Consider the following 20,702-nt stretch of genomic DNA (forward strand, 5'->3'; position numbering starts at 1 on the left):
TTGCTTTTGCTGCAAAAGATAATTCCATGGAATTAGAAGGGCATCCGGTGTATACCAGTTGAACACATGTACAGAGCTATCGTTTACACAATCTAGTACAGATCTCCATTCTACTGAAAGTAGAAACTAGCAAGCATTAAAATTTTGATAGAAAAACTATCAGCTTGCAACGCTGTAATATCGTTAAACCTCGCAAAAGGGGAAAATCTTGTACAATCTCATTTTGCATAGGATCTAACTTCTGATGCATACTTGACTGATCCATGCGAGCAGACAGCAGAACCACAATACAGCAGTCAAATTGATCCAGTTCTTTGCTGCCCCTCGGATATTTCAACGCCTGTAGCGGTGACGCTTGAAGTTGAAATAGAGATGGAGAATCCCACGCTCAAATGTACACTTGAACCCTTTCTTGTGTGAGTATTCCCATTCCTTGTTCACAATACGGAAAGACTGGAGGAAAACAAAGTGAATAAGCTGCCAATGGAAAAAGCTAAGAAAAATAAAACAAAAAAAATGGAGGCACAAGGCTTACAATATCCTCGTATGGAGGGCCGGCATGAAATCTTATGAGGCAAGTCTCGCCAGTGCTTCCATCTTTCTCTATACTGTATGTTGGTGCCTTAGATTTATCCACAAGATCAGGATAAAATATATTGAACTTGTAGCCTTGAACAATTTTAGGCGGTGGATTGTCATGGTCATAATGAGTTTGGTTGTATTTATTCCATTCATATCCAGTATGCACCCGATTGAAGTACTTCGGTTTTCTTGGTCGATACTTGTCATGCCACCAGTATACCTGTGAGGATATGCCATCAGCATCCATCTGAGTAAATATTTACATGCAGTAGGTCATCCACCGGAGTTGTTAAATCACACTTCTATCTAGTGTGTGTGTGCTTGTGTGTGTGTAAAGCTCGTTACCACTGACGGTATCAAACTCAAATATAGCATTAGCCCTATATTCAACTGTCATCATATACTCAATTACAAAATAAATGAATTCAGAGTTCAACAGATAGCTTTTATGAGATTATTTGAAGAAAAAAAATTATATTGGATTCAAAATGTAACAAGATAACCATAAGTCTTCCTGGAGCAGCACTAAAAAAATTGTCACAGTTATGCCAAATCCCAGCTGGATTCTGAGAGCCCTCCCGCCAGTACAGTACAGAAACAGAATAATGGATGGTGTGGATATGCAGCTACTGTCATGTTACAATGCAAGATATGAAATAGGATCCAGAAGGCAAATCGTGCAAACCTGTGAATCAAGGTTCACTTCAGCACCTGCACCAAATACTGCATCCCCTTCCTCCATAGCTCCCATTGTTTTTATGGCCTTCATCTCCATCTCATCAGGTACTCTTGCCTTTGCTTTTATAGCTTCCTGAACCTTTCTTTGATGCTCCAAAACTACAGCTTCACGTTTTCGGTCCTGAATATAATTAAATTAAAAGAACATAAGTCAGTTGCCAACCTCATTCATGTCTAATCAACTCCTAGAATGAATCATAGCAACATGATGTTATTAATAACCATTTTGTTTGCATATGAACTCTAGGGAGCCCTCAAATGGAAGTCACCATAAGGAGCTTTGCCATAAAAATTAAGATCTAAATAATCAATGCCCCTCTCAGGGTAAGACATGCATGAAGGGCCTGCAGAAGCTTGAAAGGTTGTCCTAAGAAAAAAAAAGACTTTACCGCTTTGTCCTAGTATTTTTTTTTAGGGACTATTCATCCTAATATTGTTCGATAGCTTTTTCTTTGTTCCAAGTTTGGTGTCCAATTACTAAGAATCCATATATGACACTTAATCTACTCATCTAACTGCACTGTAGCAAATAATATTATTAGAAATAGAAACACAGGACTCTACCAGTTCAGCCTTGTCCTCTTCAGGATCAATTGCATCTTCATCTTCATTGCCATGCATTAGCTGTGGAGAAAAGGATCCATCTTCTTCTTCCAAATAATTATCTGTCTGCTGAAGTATAGGTTCAGGTGAATATCTTTTATCATCTGCAAATAGAACACATATCAGAAATCACTTGAGCATCTCGAAGACAGAGTTAGTGAAGTAATCAGAAATGAAGGTAAACCTTCATCATCATGCATCTCATCTTCCACTTGGTCTTCCACTTCTTTCTCAGATTCAACATCCTGTTCAGCAGCACCAGGATGCTCCAGACGATGCAGATGCTTCCTTAAGATAGAAGCGTGGATCTCCCTCAGGCAAGCCTGCAATGGAAACAAGCATTTTCCGTAAGGATAAATTGCAAAATCAGTATTCAAAACTTAAATAGCGCAGCTCCAGATTATAAGCCTTTAAAGAAGAACATGCAAATGCACCACAGGTTTTTTTTTTGAATAATGCAATGCACCACAGGCTACCAACCAATGGTGGCAAAGTAGCGCCTATGACTGAGAGGTCTAACCAATATACCCATTAATCCTTTAGTGTCTTTATACAAATCAGAGAATGTAAAACTCTAAAAAAAAACAGAGAATGTGGGTGGCATTTGAAGAGCCATCGGCATACCTTTGCTTTATAAATATGAAGCCGTTTCAGAATAGCTTCCCAGTATTCAACAACTTTCGCAGTTCCAGAGCGCATTTGGGACTCAATTTGACATTGCATATCTTCAAGCTCTGTGGATGTTTTACCATCCAGGAGACTTTTTACATCCCCCTCAATACTAGCATGCAAACCCCTCTCTTCTGCAAGAACCTCAGGTGGTGGTTCCTCACCACGGACCCTAGCCCGATCTAGGGCATCTCTTCTCCGAGCCTCACCAAGCTCCCAATCACATACCACCATGAGTGCCTGATGAATTCAGAACAAGGTGAACATTATGTAATAGCATTCTCGCTAATAATATGGACAGAGAAACACAAAACCAAATAACCTGAACGTCCAAGTTTTTTTCCTGTCATACTAGGGACTATATATCAAACTTGATATAGCTTTTATAAGGAACTAAGGGGAAATCATATAAGGAGCTAGAGATTATATACTGACAAACTACAGTACATCATTTTTTTTCCTAGTCAAATAGAATCTATCATAAGAGAATGGAGGCTACTGTCAGTTTTGTATCCCGCCAATCCCTATTTAGGACTACACTGTTCCGTATTAAGCATTTCAACATAAAAAAACTATACATTTTATACATCACACTCACAGTTATTCAGGAAGAACGTAATATAACGATGCATCTTAGTGCCAGCACAGTTGTTCAGGAAGAAAGGGTAAAAGAAAAGGGCATGTACCTCCCAGTACTTCACATTTGTTTGGCTTTCCCTGTCCAGATCAAGATGCATCTTAATGTCATCACGTAGCTCTTCCATTTCTTTCACTGTTAACCCCTGATATTTAGCAAAAGACATGTTTCAGAAAGTGCTAAGCAATAAACACCATCTCTTTTAAACCTATTGTACAATGGTCATGAGTTGAAATCCGTACGGAATATTACACAGGGCAGGCAGCCAGTTGGTAATGCTTAAGGTAAATGCTGCTGGGGTTGGGTTTTTTTCTTTTGCCCAGTTTAAACTGCAATGGCATAAAGATGAACAAATGATGCTTACCTTGAACACCAGATAGGGCTCATTTAACTCAACGTCAAATTCATCAGAGAAACTAAGATTCTTCAGGAGAACATCAATAGGCTTAGTACGCCCCTCCCGCAACCTAATCTCAGACCTGACTTTGCTTTGATCAAAATGAAACTGCATTTCACAATGAGAAAAGTTAGATAAATAAAAAGTCCATACTGACTACAACAAGAATTGCATGGTATTTGCCAGGTTCTAAATAGTAACCTCTTCCTCTTTCTTCTCCCAGTCTTGAAACTCTGCACGTGCTCTTTCTCTAGCCAGCAATGCCTTCAAAATGGCAAATACATGTATTTAATTCCAAATGCAAAAATGATTTGGATCTTATATACGAGACATAAACCTTTGAAATTATTGTAAAAGAGACGTATGATCATCAAATACGAACCATTTCCTCTTCATGCTGTGCCTTTTCAATTGCTCTTTCTTCCCTTCTTTTCTTAACCTTTTCTATTTCAGCCTATATTTGACAGAGTGAGTAAAAGGATTAGGCGCTGCAAGAAAAACATAAACTTCAACTTTGTTTTGGAAGAAAACTGAACAGCACATTTGCTGGCTAGAAAACAACTACTGTACAGTACAAAACTAATGAAAGACTTAACTAAAAATAAAATCATATACATTGAGTTATGAACCCTGTTAGTTCAATGAAAGTACTCTCCAAGTAAAGGAGGGTCCAATGACTACGATATGCTTTAAGTTTTTACTGATAAACAATCGAAACAGATATATAGAACTAGTAGAGAAATTGATGGTTCATAGTACCATTCTTTCTAGCTGTCTCTTCTTCTCAGATTTGACAGAAATGTCCACTTTTTGTCCTTGAGATACATCACGCTCTATCTTCTTCCGCCACACAAACCTGTAAAGAGACAAGATAGAGGGCATTCTTCTTTGAATATTGTTTTGCCACAAGCGAAAGCAGCGGTTCAAGGAATCTTATAGTTGTAATGCAAAAAAGTAGGGTAGCAAATAATCTGGGTCTTAAAGGAAGCCACAAACATTTTTATTTGCTTGATAGATTAACATTAGAAAACTTATCCCGAGGTAAATTTATGCTATCATAAAAGTGTGAACATAGAAGTGCAGTAATATGCCAAACTATAAGGCAAAATATGGTATCTGGAAACATATATGTCATATAGTAGAAAAGTAAGAATGCAAGATCTTAACACACTAATGGACACGGCAACAAAAATTAGGTAACTTCGAATGAACATTACTAATCCAAAGCTGTGATTAAAATTTGCATAACTTCCTTTAAAGAACCACATAAGCCGCGAACAAATAGAATCCCCATGGTCATGCCAGAAAATTCTCATGAAAACATAATCTGGTCAAACTAGCCATTTAAGAAAACTTATCATGACTGCGATAGTAGTAAGCATACATACTAGTTGTTGCATCACTAAGCTCCACTTTCAATTTCTATTTTACTACAGCATAAGCTGTTCAACTGTTCATGCATTGTTTCCATAATAGCCTAATTAGTCAGGATGCCAAATTATTTTCCTCGAGCTATCAGCTGCATCTAGCAACCTAAATCAGCTTAGCTAATGGTAATGGCAAATACCATTACAATTTTATCACCCATGCCGGTGAGTAAGCAGTATTGATGTACAAGTAAAATCACCCTGGTGCCTATGCAAGTGCCCAAGTACAATCATCTAGAACGTGCCACTAGTTGCCACAAAATGTTAGTTTTATTTAGTTGCCACAAGTTCTATTTCTTCAGTCTTATTATAGGCTCCATTAGGAGCAGTATTTATTTGGATACAAGATGGGTAAGAGCAATAAGATGTTTGCTATGTTGTTATAGGTGCTAATAGATGAACTAGTTTTGTCAATGCACTCCGGGCAAATTTGAGCCCAAGTCTCTTCCTGAGATAAGAACAATTACTGAAGTTTTGCATAATTTTGCATGAGGGAAAATATTTCACATACTTCTCCGTCAGGTTGGGATCGCCAAAGGGGTTCGAATCATTGGAGTACCCTGAAACCGCATTCGCCTTCAGCTTCTTCGCCACCTTCTCAGCCTGCACAACCAACCGTCACCAGCAACAATGATTCAGCAATTGAAGCCTTGACCGCAACCCTAATTCCAGCCCAAACAAACGGAAATCCACCCCCCCCCTCCACCGCCCAATCTCGATACCTTCTTCTGCGCCTTCTTCGCCATGTACTCCACGATCTGCTCCTCGGTGACGTCCTGGCGCCTCCGGCTCCCACTCCTCCCCCGGCATCCGCGGCCGCCGCCGGAGTCCGACCCGGAATCCTCGCTCCCGCTGCCGCTCGCGTCGCTGGAGGAGGACGGGGTGTCCCTCCGGCGGCGGCTCCGGCGGCTGTGGCGGCTCCGCCTCCGGCGTGGCGAGCCGCTGGAGTCCGAGGCGGCGTCCGAGTCGGACGGGGACGGGCTGCGCCGCCGCCGCGACGACGACGAGGGCCGCCTGCCCTCGCTGTCGCGGTCCCGCTTCGGCATGTCTCGTCGGCGATGAGAGGGAAGCTGTCACAGAGTCGTGGGCTGGTAAATTGTATATAGATTAATTTGTGAGGTCGGTTATTCATGTTCGTTGGGCTGGACCGTAAGGAGCCCATCCATATTCTTTTCAAAATGGAGCCCATCCATACAGAAGGCCCACGGTGTGCAAGACATCTCAGGCCCAAATGGGACTGCTAAATGGAAATATGGAATTAGCTGCATCCTCCTTCAATTCAAATGGAAATTACTGTCCAGTCTCTCTCTGTATCCTTGATGGAGCCTGTGATTACTGTCCAGTCTCTCTCTGTATCCTCAGAAATCAGACGGACCTTCCATGGCTGTGTGTGGGCGATTTCAACGAAATCCTTCATGAGGAGGAGCAATTGGGAGGAAATGACCGAGAGGAATGGTGTATGGATGGCTTTCGTGCAGCGGTAGAATATTGTGGCTTCTCAGACTTGGGCTACAGGGGACTGCCGTACACATGGGATAATCGGAGAGAGGGGTCCCGGAACATCAAAGTGAGACTAGACCGAGGACTAGCAGACAACGCCTGGCTTGATATGTTTGGTGAATCTACTGTTACCCATGTTCAAACAGCGGAATCAGATCATTGTGCAGTGTACGTGCATGTGATTCGGTCCGGGATCACACAAGGCGGTGGAGGAGGCAAACCTTTTCGATATGAGAATATGTGGCAACGCCATCACCGCTACAATGACACGGTAGCGGAAGCGTGGAGCGGAGGATGCACGAGCCTGGGGGATGTGAATGCAAGCCTGGGACTTATGCAATCCACTCTGATCCATTGGGACAGAGAGGAGTTTGGCTCTGTCAAGGGAGAGCTGCGCCAATTGAGAAAGCATCTGGAATACATTCGTAGCCGGACTATTGGGAGAGCTCCTAGCTCGGGAGGAAGCCATGGAGAAGCAGCGCTCTAGGGTGCAATGGTTGAAGGAGGGCGACCGAAACACAGGATTCTTCCAAGCCAAGGCGAAGCAACGTGCCAGAACAAATAAAATCACGGCGCTTCGCAGAGCTGATGGATCATTGTGTGAGGAGCAGAAAGAGCTAGAGGAATTAGCAGCTGCGTTCTATCGGAACTTGTTTATGGCGCAAGAGGATACGGTACCTGAGATGATGACGCAGCATGTGCCGAGGAAAGTCACGGTGATGATGAATGATGCTTTAACAGCTGAATATTCCCCGGAGGAGATTAAGAAAGCCGTGTTCATGATGCATCCAAACAAATCCCCAGGGCCGGATGGATTCACGGCTGGTTTCTACCAGCGTCACTGGGAGCTGATCGGCCACGACATCACAACTGCAGCTCTCACTTTTCTGAATGGAGGTGAGATGTCGACAGTGGTTAATAGTACTGTTCTTGTGCTGATCCCAAAGGTGAGAAATCCACAGGAGCTTACACATTTCAGACCTATATTGCTATGTAATGTTTTGTATAAGATATGCTCCAAGGTTATTGCAAATAGGCTCAGGCTAGTATTGGACGAGATTATTTCCGAGGAGCAATCTGCGTTTGTTCCAGGCAGACTGATAACAGACAACGTCCTAGTGGCATATGAATGTATCCACTACCTGAAGAAAAAGAAAGGACAGAATGGTGCATGTGCGGTGAAGCTCGATATGGCAAAAGCTTATGACAGAGTGGAATGGGCTTACCTCCGGACCATTATGCTCAAGTTGGGCTTCCATGAAAATTTTGTGCAGCTTGTCATGAAGTGTGTTGAGACGGTGTCTTTTCGAGTGAAGGTGAATGGGAAACTATCTGAGGCCTTTGTTCCATCACGTGGCATCCGACAAGGCGATCCACTGTCGCCTTATTTGTTCCTGCTGTGTGCAGAAGGCTTTTCAAGCATGCTGAAGAATGTCGGTCCCAGTTCCTAGCAAGAGGAATTCGGGTGGGAGTCCACTCTCCTTGGATTTCTCACCTCCTCTTTGCTGATGACTGTTTGATCTTTACACAGGCCTCAGAGAGAGGTGGACAACGCCTGAGGGACATCCTTGATCAGTACCAAAGGGGCTCTGGCCAATTGGTGAACATGTCAAAATCGGTGATCTTTTTTAGCAAGAACTGTAATGATTCTAGCAAGGAGATTGTAAAGCAAACGACAGGGATTCAAAATGAGGCTCTCTGTGAGAAGTATCTAGGCCTACCTACGGCGGTTGGAAGAAGCACCAAGGAAGCTTTTGAAGCTAAACCAAATAAAATTCGTGGACTGATGAATGGGTGGGGAGAAAAGCAGCTTAGTTGTGCGGCTCGGGAGACTCTGATTAAATCGGTGGCGCAAGCTATTCCCACCTATTCGATGAGCTGTTTTGTTCTTGCCCCTTCAACATGTCAGAAGATCACATCGGCTACCTCCAATTACTGGTGGAGCAGTGGCGTTGATCGAAGAGGGATGCATTGGAGGAATTGGCCGGATATGTGCTTACCTAAGGCTCAAGGCGGGCTGGGTTTCCGTGACATCAAGCACTTCAATCTGGCGATGTTGGGCAAACAAGGGTGGAGACTCATGACTAACCCTGAATCACTGTGTGCCCGGGTGCTGAAAGGCAAATATTTCCCCAACTGTGACTTCATGGCAACTACAAAAAAGAAGACCACCTCTCACACTTGGCGTGCTATAATGGCAGGCAGAAAGGTCCTTCAGATGGGTTGCATCAGGCGTATTGGGGATGGAACAACAACAAATATTTGGCGAGACCAATGGCTGCCAGAAGGTGTGGGCTTCAAACCTTTATGTCGTAAGGATGGAGCTTTGGCGGAACAAGTTAGTAAACTAATGAGCCCAGATGGACTGTCATGGGACGATGAAGCTCTCGATCAAAACTTAATTCCACTCGATGCAGCAGCAGCAAAGCGGATTCCTCTTGGTCGCTCAATGTCAGATATCTGGGCATGGTCAGGGGAGCGGCATGGTCTCTACACTGTCAAATCCGGCTATCGTTTGCTAGCTGCGGCCGAGGCTCAGCAGCGAGACTTTAGGCAGGGGAAGGCGACTCACTCGAATCACTCAGGTGACCCAAGATGGCAAAAATTGTGGAAGAGCAAGGTTCCTCCAAAGGTCCGTGTCTTCTGGTGGCGCATTATCCATGACTACTTACCAAGCAAGGCCAACCTACATCGATGGCACATCGATCCTCTGAGCATTTGTGACACATGTGGGGCGCGCGATAAGACGACCTTCCATGCACTAGTGGAGTGCACTTATGTGAGGTTTTTCTGGGTCAAATTATATGAGCTCACTGGTATAAAGCTCCCAGTTTTGACACCGGACTCATGGGCATCAGCATTGCTGGATGACAATATTTGTGGAGAGAGCGACCAGTCAATAATATTATGTGGGATGTGGTCGATTTGGCGATCGAGGAATGACCGGCAGCATGGCAAGGCCCCGATTAACACGGGTGCAGCGGTCGACTGGGCACTTGATGTATGCTTCCATCTCTGCTCTGTCAAGGAGAATACAGAAGGAACTAAGGCCCTGTTTAGATCTTTACAGTTTTTTGCAAAAAAGTCGTAAACGCATTAAAGTGAAACGGAATCTTACTAATTTGAAGTACTAAATGAAGTCTATTTACAAAACTTTTTGCATGGATGGGCTGTAAATCGCGAGACGATTCTAATGAGCCTACTTAATCCATGATTTGCAACAGTGATGCTACAGTAACCATCCGATAATTATTGATTAAACATGGATTAATTAGCATCATTAGATTCGTCTCGCGATTTACAACCCACCTATACAAAAAGTTTTGCAAATAGACTTCATTTAGTACTTCAAATGCCCTCTTTACATCTTTACACAATTTTGCAAAATGAACTAAACACCCCCTAACAAAACTCCGACACCTCAACGCTGGCAACGACCTCCGGCAAATACTGTGAAAGTCAATGTTGATGGGGCGTTTGCTGTAGCAGAAGAGTCAGGGGCGATCGGGGCGGTGGCCAGGGATGCTGAGGGAGAATTCTTGATGGGCATGACTCGGCGGCTCCCAGCTGTGGCATCAGCACGAGCAGCAGAAGCAGAGGCTTTGCGTGCAGGAGTGCAGATGATTCACACAGTGAGTACTGGGCCGGTGAGGATGGAAACTGACTCTATGGAAGTGGTGGACCTGTGGAATAACAGGACATTTCAGAGATCCGAGTATGCGCCGATCTTCAACGACATCCAGGAACTAGCTTCTTCCTTTTCTTCCTTTTATGTAATGCATGCCAAGCGCACGGCCAATCAGGCTGCCCATGCTTGTGCTCGCCATGCCGCTTCTAGTGCTTTTGAGGTTTGGGCACCTACGCCTCCTAGTTTCCTCTTGCAGGCTTTGCAAGATGATTGTAATCATGTTTAATGAATGAATGAAGCAGCTGTTCCCAAAAAAAAAAAAGAAATTAGAAACAAGGGAAAGGAAAAGGGCGTCCTTGGATGCAAGTAACGACTGGTGCCATGACCATTAGTGTGCCCCCAACGGTGGATCAGTACAATTCGGCCTTAAAGACATGTCCTTCCATCACACTGAACATTCAGGCCTGACAATGTGAGCAACCGGGTCTCAGATTGAGGCCCTTTCGCTTCTCTTTTCCCGGATTATTTCGGCTTGTTTTGACTTATTTCTTCTCATATGGTACTATTAAATCAGCCGAAATCAGCCGACTTTTAAATCAGCCGAAATCAGCCGACTTTTAAATCAGCCGAACAGCCCCTGAAATGAAACACATGGAATCAGATCAAAACCAGTGAGAGCGACGAGCACCGGAAGCCCTGAATCCTGGCTGAAAACTGGCAGTGCTAGCAAAGCGCCAAAGCCTGTGGGTAATCTGAGGGGGTGTTTTGGAATAGGAATTTAAAAAAAGTCCCAAGGACTTTTTAATATTTAGAAGTATTAAATAAATATTAATTATAAAACTAACTGCAGAATTTTGGGGCTAAACTGCGAGACGAATCTAATGAGTTATCTTAATCCATGATTAGCGAATGGTTACTGTAGCATCACTGTAGTAAATTATGAATTAATTAGGCTCATTAGATTCGTTTCGCGAAAAAGCACTCAGCTGTCAAAAAACATTTATAAACAGATTTTATTTAATACTATAAAATAGTAAAATTTCTTTTGATGTGATAGAGACTTCTGAAAAAAGTTGGGATCCAAACAGGGCCTGAAGATCCTGAATCCCTCTCGGCCTGTCCTGACCCTATCGACCCATGCTCCACGACAGAGTACATACCGCAGTCTAGCAAAGCGTCTGCCAAAAGCCTGCTCCGATCCGATGGCCAAGCGCCGAACGACGGAACGAGCCAAGGTGTCGTCTCGTCCTCGTCCACGCCGTCCCATGGTTCAGACATCACTGTCGCCATTGCTGCAGGAAGGGAGCTGGCCATAGCCCATGGACCTCCGAGAAAAGAACAGGGTGTGGCTGGCATTCATTTCAGTCTCCTCTCCGTATGTCCTGGATCATTGGATGGATGGGGTCCGTCCATCCGATGCCGTTCGGCGGCGACCGGCCATTAACTCCTCCGATCCGCTTCCAAAGCAGCCGTCTTAACCTTTCTCACCTCATCGCTAATCGCAATTTTGCAGTAGTAATCGTGGTACTGTCGGTTGGTGACTATGGGACAGACTAGTATGGGTTCTGCATGCAGCTTACCAAGAACTTCCTTTTTCTAAAAACCTGCCAAGAACATTCGAACCATGGAACCTGGCCCTTTTCTCTCGAATTGGTTCAAGATCCTTCAAGAGTGGCTGTAACACGTATGCATCCAAACAGCACTAAAAAGAAAGCATTTGTTCTATACTGTCATCATCACTACTCGTCTGCTAAAATTACACACTAATCGCGCGCCTAATCACCTGCCATATGCAGTGATAGCCGCGCTCTGACTGCGCCCTCCCTCCATTGCCGTTCGGTTGAGCTCCCTTTGAGCTTGAGAACAGCAGCATGGAATGGGATTTGGGAGACAAGACAACCCGTCGTATACCAAGTCAAAACCGAGCGATAGCTCGCTGTGAGACTGTGTGCGCGTGCTTGGACCGAGTCAACGCAGTCGCCGGCCGGCATGGACGCCGCTACCCCTTCCTCCCGTTGACCGATGTCGACTCCCCCTCCGCCTCCTTCTTCGGCCACTTCGGACCCTCCTCCTCCGCGTCGTCGTCATCGTCGGCGGCGGCGTTGTCCCTGAACTTGGCGTAGATGTCGCCCTTGTAAAAGTTCCTGGTCCGCCACACCAGCACCAGCGACACGAGCACGGCGGCCACTGTGGCGGCCGTGATGATGAGGAACGCCTTGCGGAAGCACTGCACGCCGATGCAGGTCTTGTCGCCGCCGGCGTCCAGCGACCCGCCGTGCTGCTTGGCGGCCTCGGCGTCGTAGAGGGCGCCGGCGACGCGGACGTTGAGGACGTAGGCGCCGATGGGGCTCGCCACGGACCCGAAGTTGTAGAGCGTGGAGTAGTACTTGAGCCCGAACACCTCGGAGATGATGGCGAACAGCAGCGGCCACTGCGCGCCGAAGCAGAAGCCGATCACCACGGAGGCGGCGTACAGCGAGTGCGGCACGCCGAAGGCGATGAGGAGGTGGCCGGCGCACGAGAGGAGGAGCACCAGCGTGAGCATCAGCGGGCGCGGGAACCTGTAGCGCGCCAGGAAGATCTCGGAGGCGAAGCCGGCGGTGACGCGGCCGGCGTAGTTCCAGATGCTGATGAGGGAGACGAAGGTGTTGATGCTCTTGGCCTGGTAGCCCAGGGACTGGCCGATCTGGCCCATGTTGTCGATCGCCGTCAGCGTGCCGCCGATGCCGCAGATGGTCGCCAGGAACAGCACCAGCATGTCCACGCTCACCAGGGCCTGCAGGATGGTGAAGTCATCCCCCTGCGCCGGCGGGCTGAACATGTGCCTCAGGCACGATCCCAGGCAACTGGACCTGGACGGCGGCGGCGGCGGCGGCTCTGTTCCATTTTCCCCAGTGGTGGTGCTCTGCTTCTGCTGGCTCTTGGCCGCCGGCGGCTCAGCTGCCGATGCCATCTGCAGCGAGGCAGCTGGATTCTCGACGGTCACCGTGGGGGGCTCGCGGATGGACTCCTCGAGCTCCTTCTGGATCTTGTACTCCTGCTTGACGACGACGGCGAGCGGCAGGAAGAGGACGAGGAGCAGCGCCGCGGCCGACACCGCGAAGGCGGCGTGCGAGAAGTTGACCTGCTTCTGCACGACGATCATGACAAGGAGGTAGATTGCGAGGGCGATGGAGATGTAGAGGAAGCAGAAGAAGGCATCGTTGCTGGTCGCCGCCGCCGCCGAGCCCGCGCCGCGGCCGCGCCGGGGGTACGGCATGATGCGGATGGTGTGGACGAAGAGGATGGAGATGGCGGCGGGGAGCCAGGCGATGAGCAGCACCAGCGACTTGGCGTCGTCGCCGTAGATGGCGAGGTAGAGCTGCGTGAAGATGGCGCCGCTGAGGCCGACGAAGCCCTTGAGCAGGCCCAGCACCATGCCGCGGCTCTCCGGGAAGTTCTTGACGCAGGTGACGAGCGCCCCCGTGTTGGCGAAGGACTGCGAGTTGGCCCCCACGCAGATGTAGATGCACATGAGCCACACGGGGGGCCGCGCCGTACGGCCGTCGATGGCGAGGTAGATCATCAGGTACCCCGCGAGGTTCATGGCGGCGCCCATGGCGAGCACCACCCACGGCGGCGTCACCTCGTTGATGAGCCCCGAGAGGACGCCCACGTTGGCGCCCAGGTCCTTGAAGGAGAGCGTGTTGAAGCATGCTGATGCTGTGATTCCTGATCTGGACTCCTGCAGTGAACCATCTCATGCTTTCCTTTGGATATTTAGAGGGTTCAGCTCTGCCACGTGGGAAGGATATATCAAGAAATCAGAGATATCCAGCACTGTACTGAACTACTGATCGGTCGATGTTGTGCCGTGCGTGGTTGGCCAACAGAAGTGGCCATGTGTCTGCACTCTTCAGTGTGATCATCTCCTTCCTGTGAAAACATCGAGGTGATTTAGCTACCGATTAGGCTTTAAACTAAACCCATGAAGCAATATTAACTAAGTGTTCGTGTGTCCCCTTGTGCTTGGCAAACTGCCACGGCCATCTCTTTCCATGCTGCTTCAGAGGTTCGATGAAGAACTCAGCATTTAGGGGTGATTGGAGGGATTTAGGGGAAAGAACTCAGCAAGAACACAAGAACTCGATGAAGAACAGAGAAGGATTCAGAGGTTCAGTTATGTTCTCGTCGACGCCCCTTGCAGCAAAGCGACCAGGTATATATGTTGCAGTACATAGATGGCCTCAGGCCCAATACATCCCACCGGCCCATGGCCTGAACATACTCAACGGCCCATGGCTGTCCTATTACCTACCTGGGTCATGACATTCCTCCTCCCTTGAAAATCGGCTTGCCCCCAAGCCCATGATAAGAAATTCTTGAAGTTATGCTTTACAACACCTCGATCCCAAGGCAGCATAATTTGGTATGCATACGAACATTGCTTCTCTGATTGCTTATCCTCTTCAGTTGTGCCCCAACAATACTTGATCACACATGTGGCTGCGATGCGACTGATGCTACAATCAGTAGATACCACAAAAATATTCAGGAGCTTAGCACATGCTTTCAGTAGTGAAATATTATCACTGTCCCAGTAATCCTCACTAGTGAACATGCAATCTTGTCGCATGGAACTCCAGGAGAAGCATAGAATTGCAGTAGACTCCACTTCTGCACAATGTGGAGCACTTCTACCCTGAACTGAATATATATGTAGCATGGCCTGATATACTAACATGAGGCAGTAATATGGTAGCATTATCATGTTTCATTTGACCAACAGCTGCAGCAAACAACTCTGAATAAATACCAAAAGTCCAGAACTGCGGCAGGACTGACTGAGCAAGAGCATATTGTTGGCACCCCTTGATCTTTATCTGTATAAGTATATTCAAGTGAAATATCTCAACAATGCAAGCCCATAACCAAACACCAGTTTTCTGTTGTAGAGATGAAGGTAACTGAGGCCACTGAACAACTGCAACATGTGACTGGAACAACATCACGAACTGTAATATGAGGTAACAGTCATGATCTGGCCAATCGGCCTTAGCACTTAACCAACGGTTCTTTTCTTGAACTCTCAAACACCAGACAAAGTGGCCAAAATTAGTCCAAGCAAAAGAAACTGATGAAGTGATTAGAAGCAAAGGTGCCTTCCTGCTGTAGCGAAATAGATGTCTGAGTCCACTAGCCTTCCTTATACGAGCTGCACTTGACCATTTCACTTCACTTAATTTGAGTGCTTTGTAATCAAGTTGTTGCTCTTCTGTGTGACAGTGGGTAACTGACGGCTGTGATGTGAATTTTGTGCCATCCACAGTGAGCAACGCCAAATAATATGAATGACTTGTAACAGAAATCTTGACATCAAGCTGTAACTTATCAACATCATTTCTCTGGTCCAAGCAAGTAGTTGTGTTGCTAAGCATAAGAAGCTCTCTAATTCCACCATTTAGCAAACACAACTAATTTTTATGGCTTCATTTTGTGCTCTCTGACTGAACAGCAAACACCTTTGAAGATAACCTTTCCAATTGCACAGGTGGTGGCCATGGTGGCCTATTCTGCACTCCAGCCAAACCACAACTGAATGGCAGCCATAAAATGAAGCATAGCCAGGTTGTTTCAGAAGGCGAAGTGTTAATATCCTGCCACGGGGAAGGCCAAGAAATCGCTGGATTCGTCTCAATCATTATATCAAGCATCATGCAGTCCTCAAGAACATCGGTGGCAACTTCAACCGGAACAGCACCAATCAAGTGAGAATAGTAGCGGCTGGTGATGTACCTGATTTCCTTGCTCTCCAATATGCAAGCATTGTGAATTCTGAGTGGGGAGGCTGCCGAGCATAAAGCTGGAGCGATGTCGCAGTTGAGGCATTGCATCGAACATGTCGTGGGCGAGAAGCTGGTGACCTCATCCACGGCAACCAGAATGCCATGAGCAAGTGGTCGGCGACGAACTCGATGTACTGGCTGACGAGGGCGCCGTTCATGCTGATGAGCGCGACGGGGAGCGCGTCGCAGCCGAACTCGCGCTCGATGGCGACGACGTCGACGACGATCTCCGGTTGCGAGCCTCGTCCAGCTTGCATTTGTCGGTGGTGGAGGCGGCGTCGCCAGCGGTGCCCAAGAGGATGGAGCCGAAGGCGGCATCTGGTACGGGTCCGAGGAGGAAGGCGCAGGGGCGAAGCTGCCTGGCGGCGGTGGCGGCGTCCCAGCTGTTGGCCAACTTGTGCTGCACGGGGACATCCTTGTCGAAGGAGGGTTGCGCACCGACCCACTCCTAGAGTCAGCTCCAATGCCGGTGGAGCGCGGCCGCCTCCTTGTCCATGGGCGGCGGCGGCCGCCACACGCTCTGCAGGGAGACGTACTGCAGCGCGCGCACGCGCTTGAGGGCGCCTGGTCGTCTTAGCGATCTTCTTCTTCGCGGCGAGGAACGGCGGCATCCGAAGCCGAAATAAGATGGCGACGGCGACCGCGGTGGTGGGTGGACTCGACGCGGTCGTCGGCACTTATGGCGTGGGCATCACGGTGGTGGCGCGTGGCGAAGAAGGGTTCGTGGCCGGCGTCGGGGCGAGGGACTTCGGCGAGGTAGTCGTGGACGCGGCCGAGGGCGCTGCCGGCGTGGGTGGCGCGGCCGTGGACATGGCCAAGGGTGCTGCAGGCGTGGGCGACGCAGTTAAGAAATAATCATTTTTTGAATGCAACAGGAATGAAAGCCAGCTTTCTCCAAAAGACAGATTATAACTAACATGATTAACAATATTTCCAGAATTTTCTATGTGGTGACTGACGAACTGTTTTAATCGATTGTTCAAACAGAAAAAATACTTTGCGATGTTGTAAAACAAGGTTATATACAATCTATGTGGACAGTCATAACTAAGCAGCTCCGGCTACATTGCTAAAATGCAGATTTCTATAAGAACTGAAGTGTATAATGTGAATATTTCCGCAGATTGCGTCGGGTCCTGCATCTCACTTGTTACCAGAGTTACACTTGTTTTCTACTTTGCATTATTTCGTCAGAAACTCTTGTTTTCTGTAGTTACTGCCATATTTCATTCCTTCAGTTCCTTTGTCATCTATCTTGTAATTTCTATTTTTCATCTATATTAGGAGATAGAAATGGGCCCCTTGATATGGTAGATAGCAGGATTAGAGGCTACCCACCCTCACGTTGGAGGCTCTGGGACAAGACCGATTAGTTCGCGTTCGTAGGCCGCCAGCTTCATGTGACGGGACGCGACCGTCTTGTTGTAGAACGCGATGGGGCCGTCAAGCTGATGTAGCACGGCCCCGAAGCCCGAGCCGTAGGCGTCGCAGTCGACGACAAACGGCTTGTCGAAGTCAGGAAGTTGTAGCACGGGTCCTGTGGTGAGGGCGTGTTGGAGGGCGCGGAAAGCGTCCGTTGCTTCCTGCGTCTAGCAGAAGGCCTCCTTCTTGAGGAGGCCGGTGAGGGGCGCCGCGATGACGCCGTAGTTGCTGATGAACTTCCGGTAGTAGCCTGTGAGGCCGAGGAAGCCCCGAAGCGCCCGCAGTGTCCTAGGCAGCGGCCAGGCCTGAACAGCCGCTACCTTGGACTGATCCATGGCCACGCCATCGCCGGTGACGATGTGGCCCAGATAGGCCATGCTCTTCTCGCCGAAAGAGCACTTAGACCGCTTCAACACCAGCCCGTGCGCCCGGAGGGTGTCGAAGACGGCACGGACGTGTTGCAGATGCTCGCTCCATGTCTTGCTGTAGATGAGGATGTCGTCGAAGAAGACAAGAACGAAGCGACGGAGAAAAGGGCGCAGTACCTCATTCATGAGCGCCTAGAACGTGGACGGCGCGTTTGTGAGGCCGAAGGGCCTCACCAGGAACTCGAAGTGGCCATGATGGGTCCGGAAGGCCGTTTTGTCGATGTTGGCGGCGAACATCCGGACCTGGTGGTAGCCGCTACTCAGGTCGAGCTTGGTGAAGAATACGACGCCGCGGAGCTCGTCCAAGAGTTCGTCGACGATAGGGATGGGGAACATGTCGCGGACGGTGACGGCATTGAGGGCGCGGTAGTCGACGCAGAATCGCCATGCCCCGTCCTTCTTGCGCACCAGCAAGACCGGGGAGGAGAACGCAGATGTGCTGGGGCGTATGATGCCTTGCCGCAGCATGTCCGCACATTGACGCTCGATCTCGTCCTTCAGCAGCTGAGGGTATCTGTACGGTCGAACCGCCACTGGAGCTGTCCCGGGCAGCAGGTGAATGTGGTGGTCGAAGCTGCGGCTCGGTGGGAGAGTTATCGGCGGCTCGAAGAGGTCGGCAAACGAGTCGAGGAGGAGCTGGAGGTAGTCGATCGCCGCCACGGCCGCAGCAAGGCGCGGTCTAGAAGGAGCGCCCTTGCCCACGAGGCGCACCCGTCGGCCGCCGTTCTAGAAAGATAGGCGCTGGCGCGCGCAGTCCCAGTTGAAGGAGCCGAGGGAGCGCAGCCAACGGTACCCCAAGACCAGCTCGTAGCCCTCCAGTGGGATGACAAAGACATCAATGTTGAAGGGTTCGCCGCCGATGATGACGCGGACCGCACGGCAAACCCCGGATGACTGCAGCCGCACGCCGTTGGCTACTTTGACGTGGACGCCGCTCAAGGACTCTGGAGATATGCCCAGGCGGTCTGCTGTGGATGACGCCATGAAAGTGTGCGTGGATCCCAAGTCGACCAGGGCGGTGAAGGGGACGCCTGCGATGTCGGTCTCGAGGAGGAAGGTGTCAGTGCTGCCGAGGCCCGTCATGGCGCACATGGACACCTCGACGGCCGGCTCAGAGTCGTTGTCAGAGGCATCGTCTTCCAGGGGGAGTCTTTGGATATCTCAATGGTGTAGACCCCCTTGCCCTTGCACACCTTGTTGTGCCCGGGAGCGAACTTCTCGGGGCAGTTGAAGCACAGGCCGCGAGTGTGGCGATCGTCCATCTCCTCTGCGGACAGCCGCCGAAAGCGTGTAAACGGCGGGGTTGCTGGCGAAGGATCTGGCGGCGGTGGAGGGACGGCCGTGGACGCAGAGGGCGCCGGCTGATGCTGGGAGGTCGCCACGGACGCTGGGGCGGCCGGTGACGCCGCTGCTGACGATGATCTGGAACCCCGGGGAGGAGGGCGCCACGCAGATCGCGACTCCGAGGCGATCGAAGTCAAACGCCGCTCGTATACCCGAGCGAGATTCATGGCGTCCTCGAGGTGCTCCGGGTGCTGCATCTCCACATCGATCTGCAGTGTGCCGCCCAAACCGGCCATAAACAGGTCGGTCTGCTGCCGTTCGGAGACGTCGTCGCAGCGGGCGAGTTGAGTGAGGAACTGGTCAATGAAGTTGTCGACCGTACCCGTCCGGCGGAGCTGGGCCAGTTCGCCGAGGGGGTTGCTGCGGATGGATGGCCCGAAGCGACGGTTGATGGCCTGAACGAACTCCGGCCACGATGGAACGCCGCGATTACGCTCCAGCCGAAAGTACCATCGGGCGGCTGCCTCGTGGAGGTAGAAGGATGCCGTCCAGGTCTTGTTCTCCTCCGGGGTGCGATAGGCTTGGAAGCACTGCTCGCATTTGTGCAGCCAGATTGCCGGATCGTCCTTGCCGTAGTAGTCGGGTTGAGCTTGTGCGTGGGCGATGGGTGGGGGGATGGCGGATCAGATCCCGAGGCCTCGAACTGGTTTGTGGGAAACTTCTCCAGGACCCGGGTTTGGATCCGATTGACGGCTACGTCCAGTGCTGAATACTGGTTCTTGACTTGGCCGATCTCATGGGTGTTGAGCTCGACCGCGCGGAGGAGGTCGTCGAGCTTGGTGCTAATGTCCGCCGGAACCTGGGCGTCGGCCATGGCAGACAGAGGTGGCGCCGGGTGAGGAAGTCTCTGATCCGGCGGCTGCGAGGGCAAGAGTGCGGCGGCTAGGGTTGGGATTGAGAGGATTGTAGAAGAAGGGACGGCTGCTGCCGCGCTACAGTACCACGGGGGTACTGTTCACGAGATGGCGGTTAGGGTTGGTGGTGGGGTTGGAGGCGCAGGATCGGAGGATCGTGATACCAGATGATATGGTAGATAGCAGGATTAGAGGCTACCCGCCCTCACGTTGGAGGCTCTGGGAAGTATTTGGTTCTAATCTTGCTTGTTCTTCATTGATACAAGATAGTCTCTTTTATAGAGACGACTGACTTGACCCTAAGCAATATGACTTGACCCCTAAGCAATATCCTAACCGAATCAATCCATCTTATCTCTTTCCTAATAAACCAAATTAACCTAATCAAATAGGATTTGGCACTGTTCACGCACGTGCTACAGTACTCGTGGGTCTAGATCGGCCCATAACACTTCTCACGCATTTTTCTTCCTCCTTCTCTCATATGTGCGGCCCACAAATGAGTCCACAACACCCCTAAACTGACAGTGATGTGAACCTCATCAATGCTGGAAGGATACTGCAGAATAGAAAACTCTTGCTGAGTCTTCAGTACCAATTGGATAAATTGCTAGATCTGTAATTGTAATATATATTGTTCTCCTAATG

General features: G+C 49.2%; 2 protein-coding genes across 2 annotated transcripts; both read right to left on the reverse strand.

Annotated features, from left to right (window-relative positions):
* On the reverse strand, window positions 1-6,122 carry LOC120649434 (cactin-like). Its single transcript, XM_039926224.1, has 13 exons — window positions 5,776-6,122; window positions 5,565-5,656; window positions 4,386-4,482; window positions 4,009-4,080; window positions 3,828-3,890; window positions 3,594-3,734; window positions 3,279-3,374; window positions 2,548-2,832; window positions 2,108-2,246; window positions 1,885-2,027; window positions 1,268-1,441; window positions 536-802; window positions 1-453 (listed from the first exon to the last, which is right to left on the reverse strand). Exons 1-13 carry the CDS (start codon window positions 6,097-6,099, stop codon window positions 334-336), a joined length of 2,013 nt encoding a protein of 670 aa, XP_039782158.1. The 5' UTR covers window positions 6,100-6,122; the 3' UTR covers window positions 1-333.
* A 5,635-nt stretch (window positions 6,123-11,757) lies between these two features.
* On the reverse strand, window positions 11,758-16,682 carry LOC120649435. Its single transcript, XM_039926227.1, has one exon. It carries the CDS (start codon window positions 13,777-13,779, stop codon window positions 12,181-12,183), a length of 1,599 nt encoding a protein of 532 aa, XP_039782161.1. The 5' UTR covers window positions 13,780-16,682; the 3' UTR covers window positions 11,758-12,180.
* Between the last annotated feature and the right edge of the window lie 4,020 nt (window positions 16,683-20,702).

The sequence above is a fragment of the Panicum virgatum genome, chromosome 9K (genome assembly GCF_016808335.1).
Source record: "Panicum virgatum strain AP13 chromosome 9K, P.virgatum_v5, whole genome shotgun sequence".
NCBI classification, from domain to species: Eukaryota; Viridiplantae; Streptophyta; class Magnoliopsida; order Poales; family Poaceae; genus Panicum; species Panicum virgatum.

Coding starts and splice junctions, on each gene's coding strand:
- LOC120649434 (XM_039926224.1), bottom strand. CDS start 6,099: ATGCCGAAGCGGGACCGCGACAGCGAGGGCAGGCGGCCCTCGTCGTCG. Junction 2,247..2,547: donor TTCATATTTATAAAGCAAAG/GTATGCCGATGG, acceptor TTTCCATTGCAG/GCTTGCCTGAGGGAGATCCA. Junction 454..535: donor GCCCTCCATACGAGGATATT/GTAAGCCTTGTG, acceptor GTTTTCCTCCAG/TCTTTCCGTATTGTGAACAA.
- LOC120649435 (XM_039926227.1), bottom strand. CDS start 13,779: ATGGGCGCCGCCATGAACCTCGCGGGGTACCTGATGATCTACCTCGCC.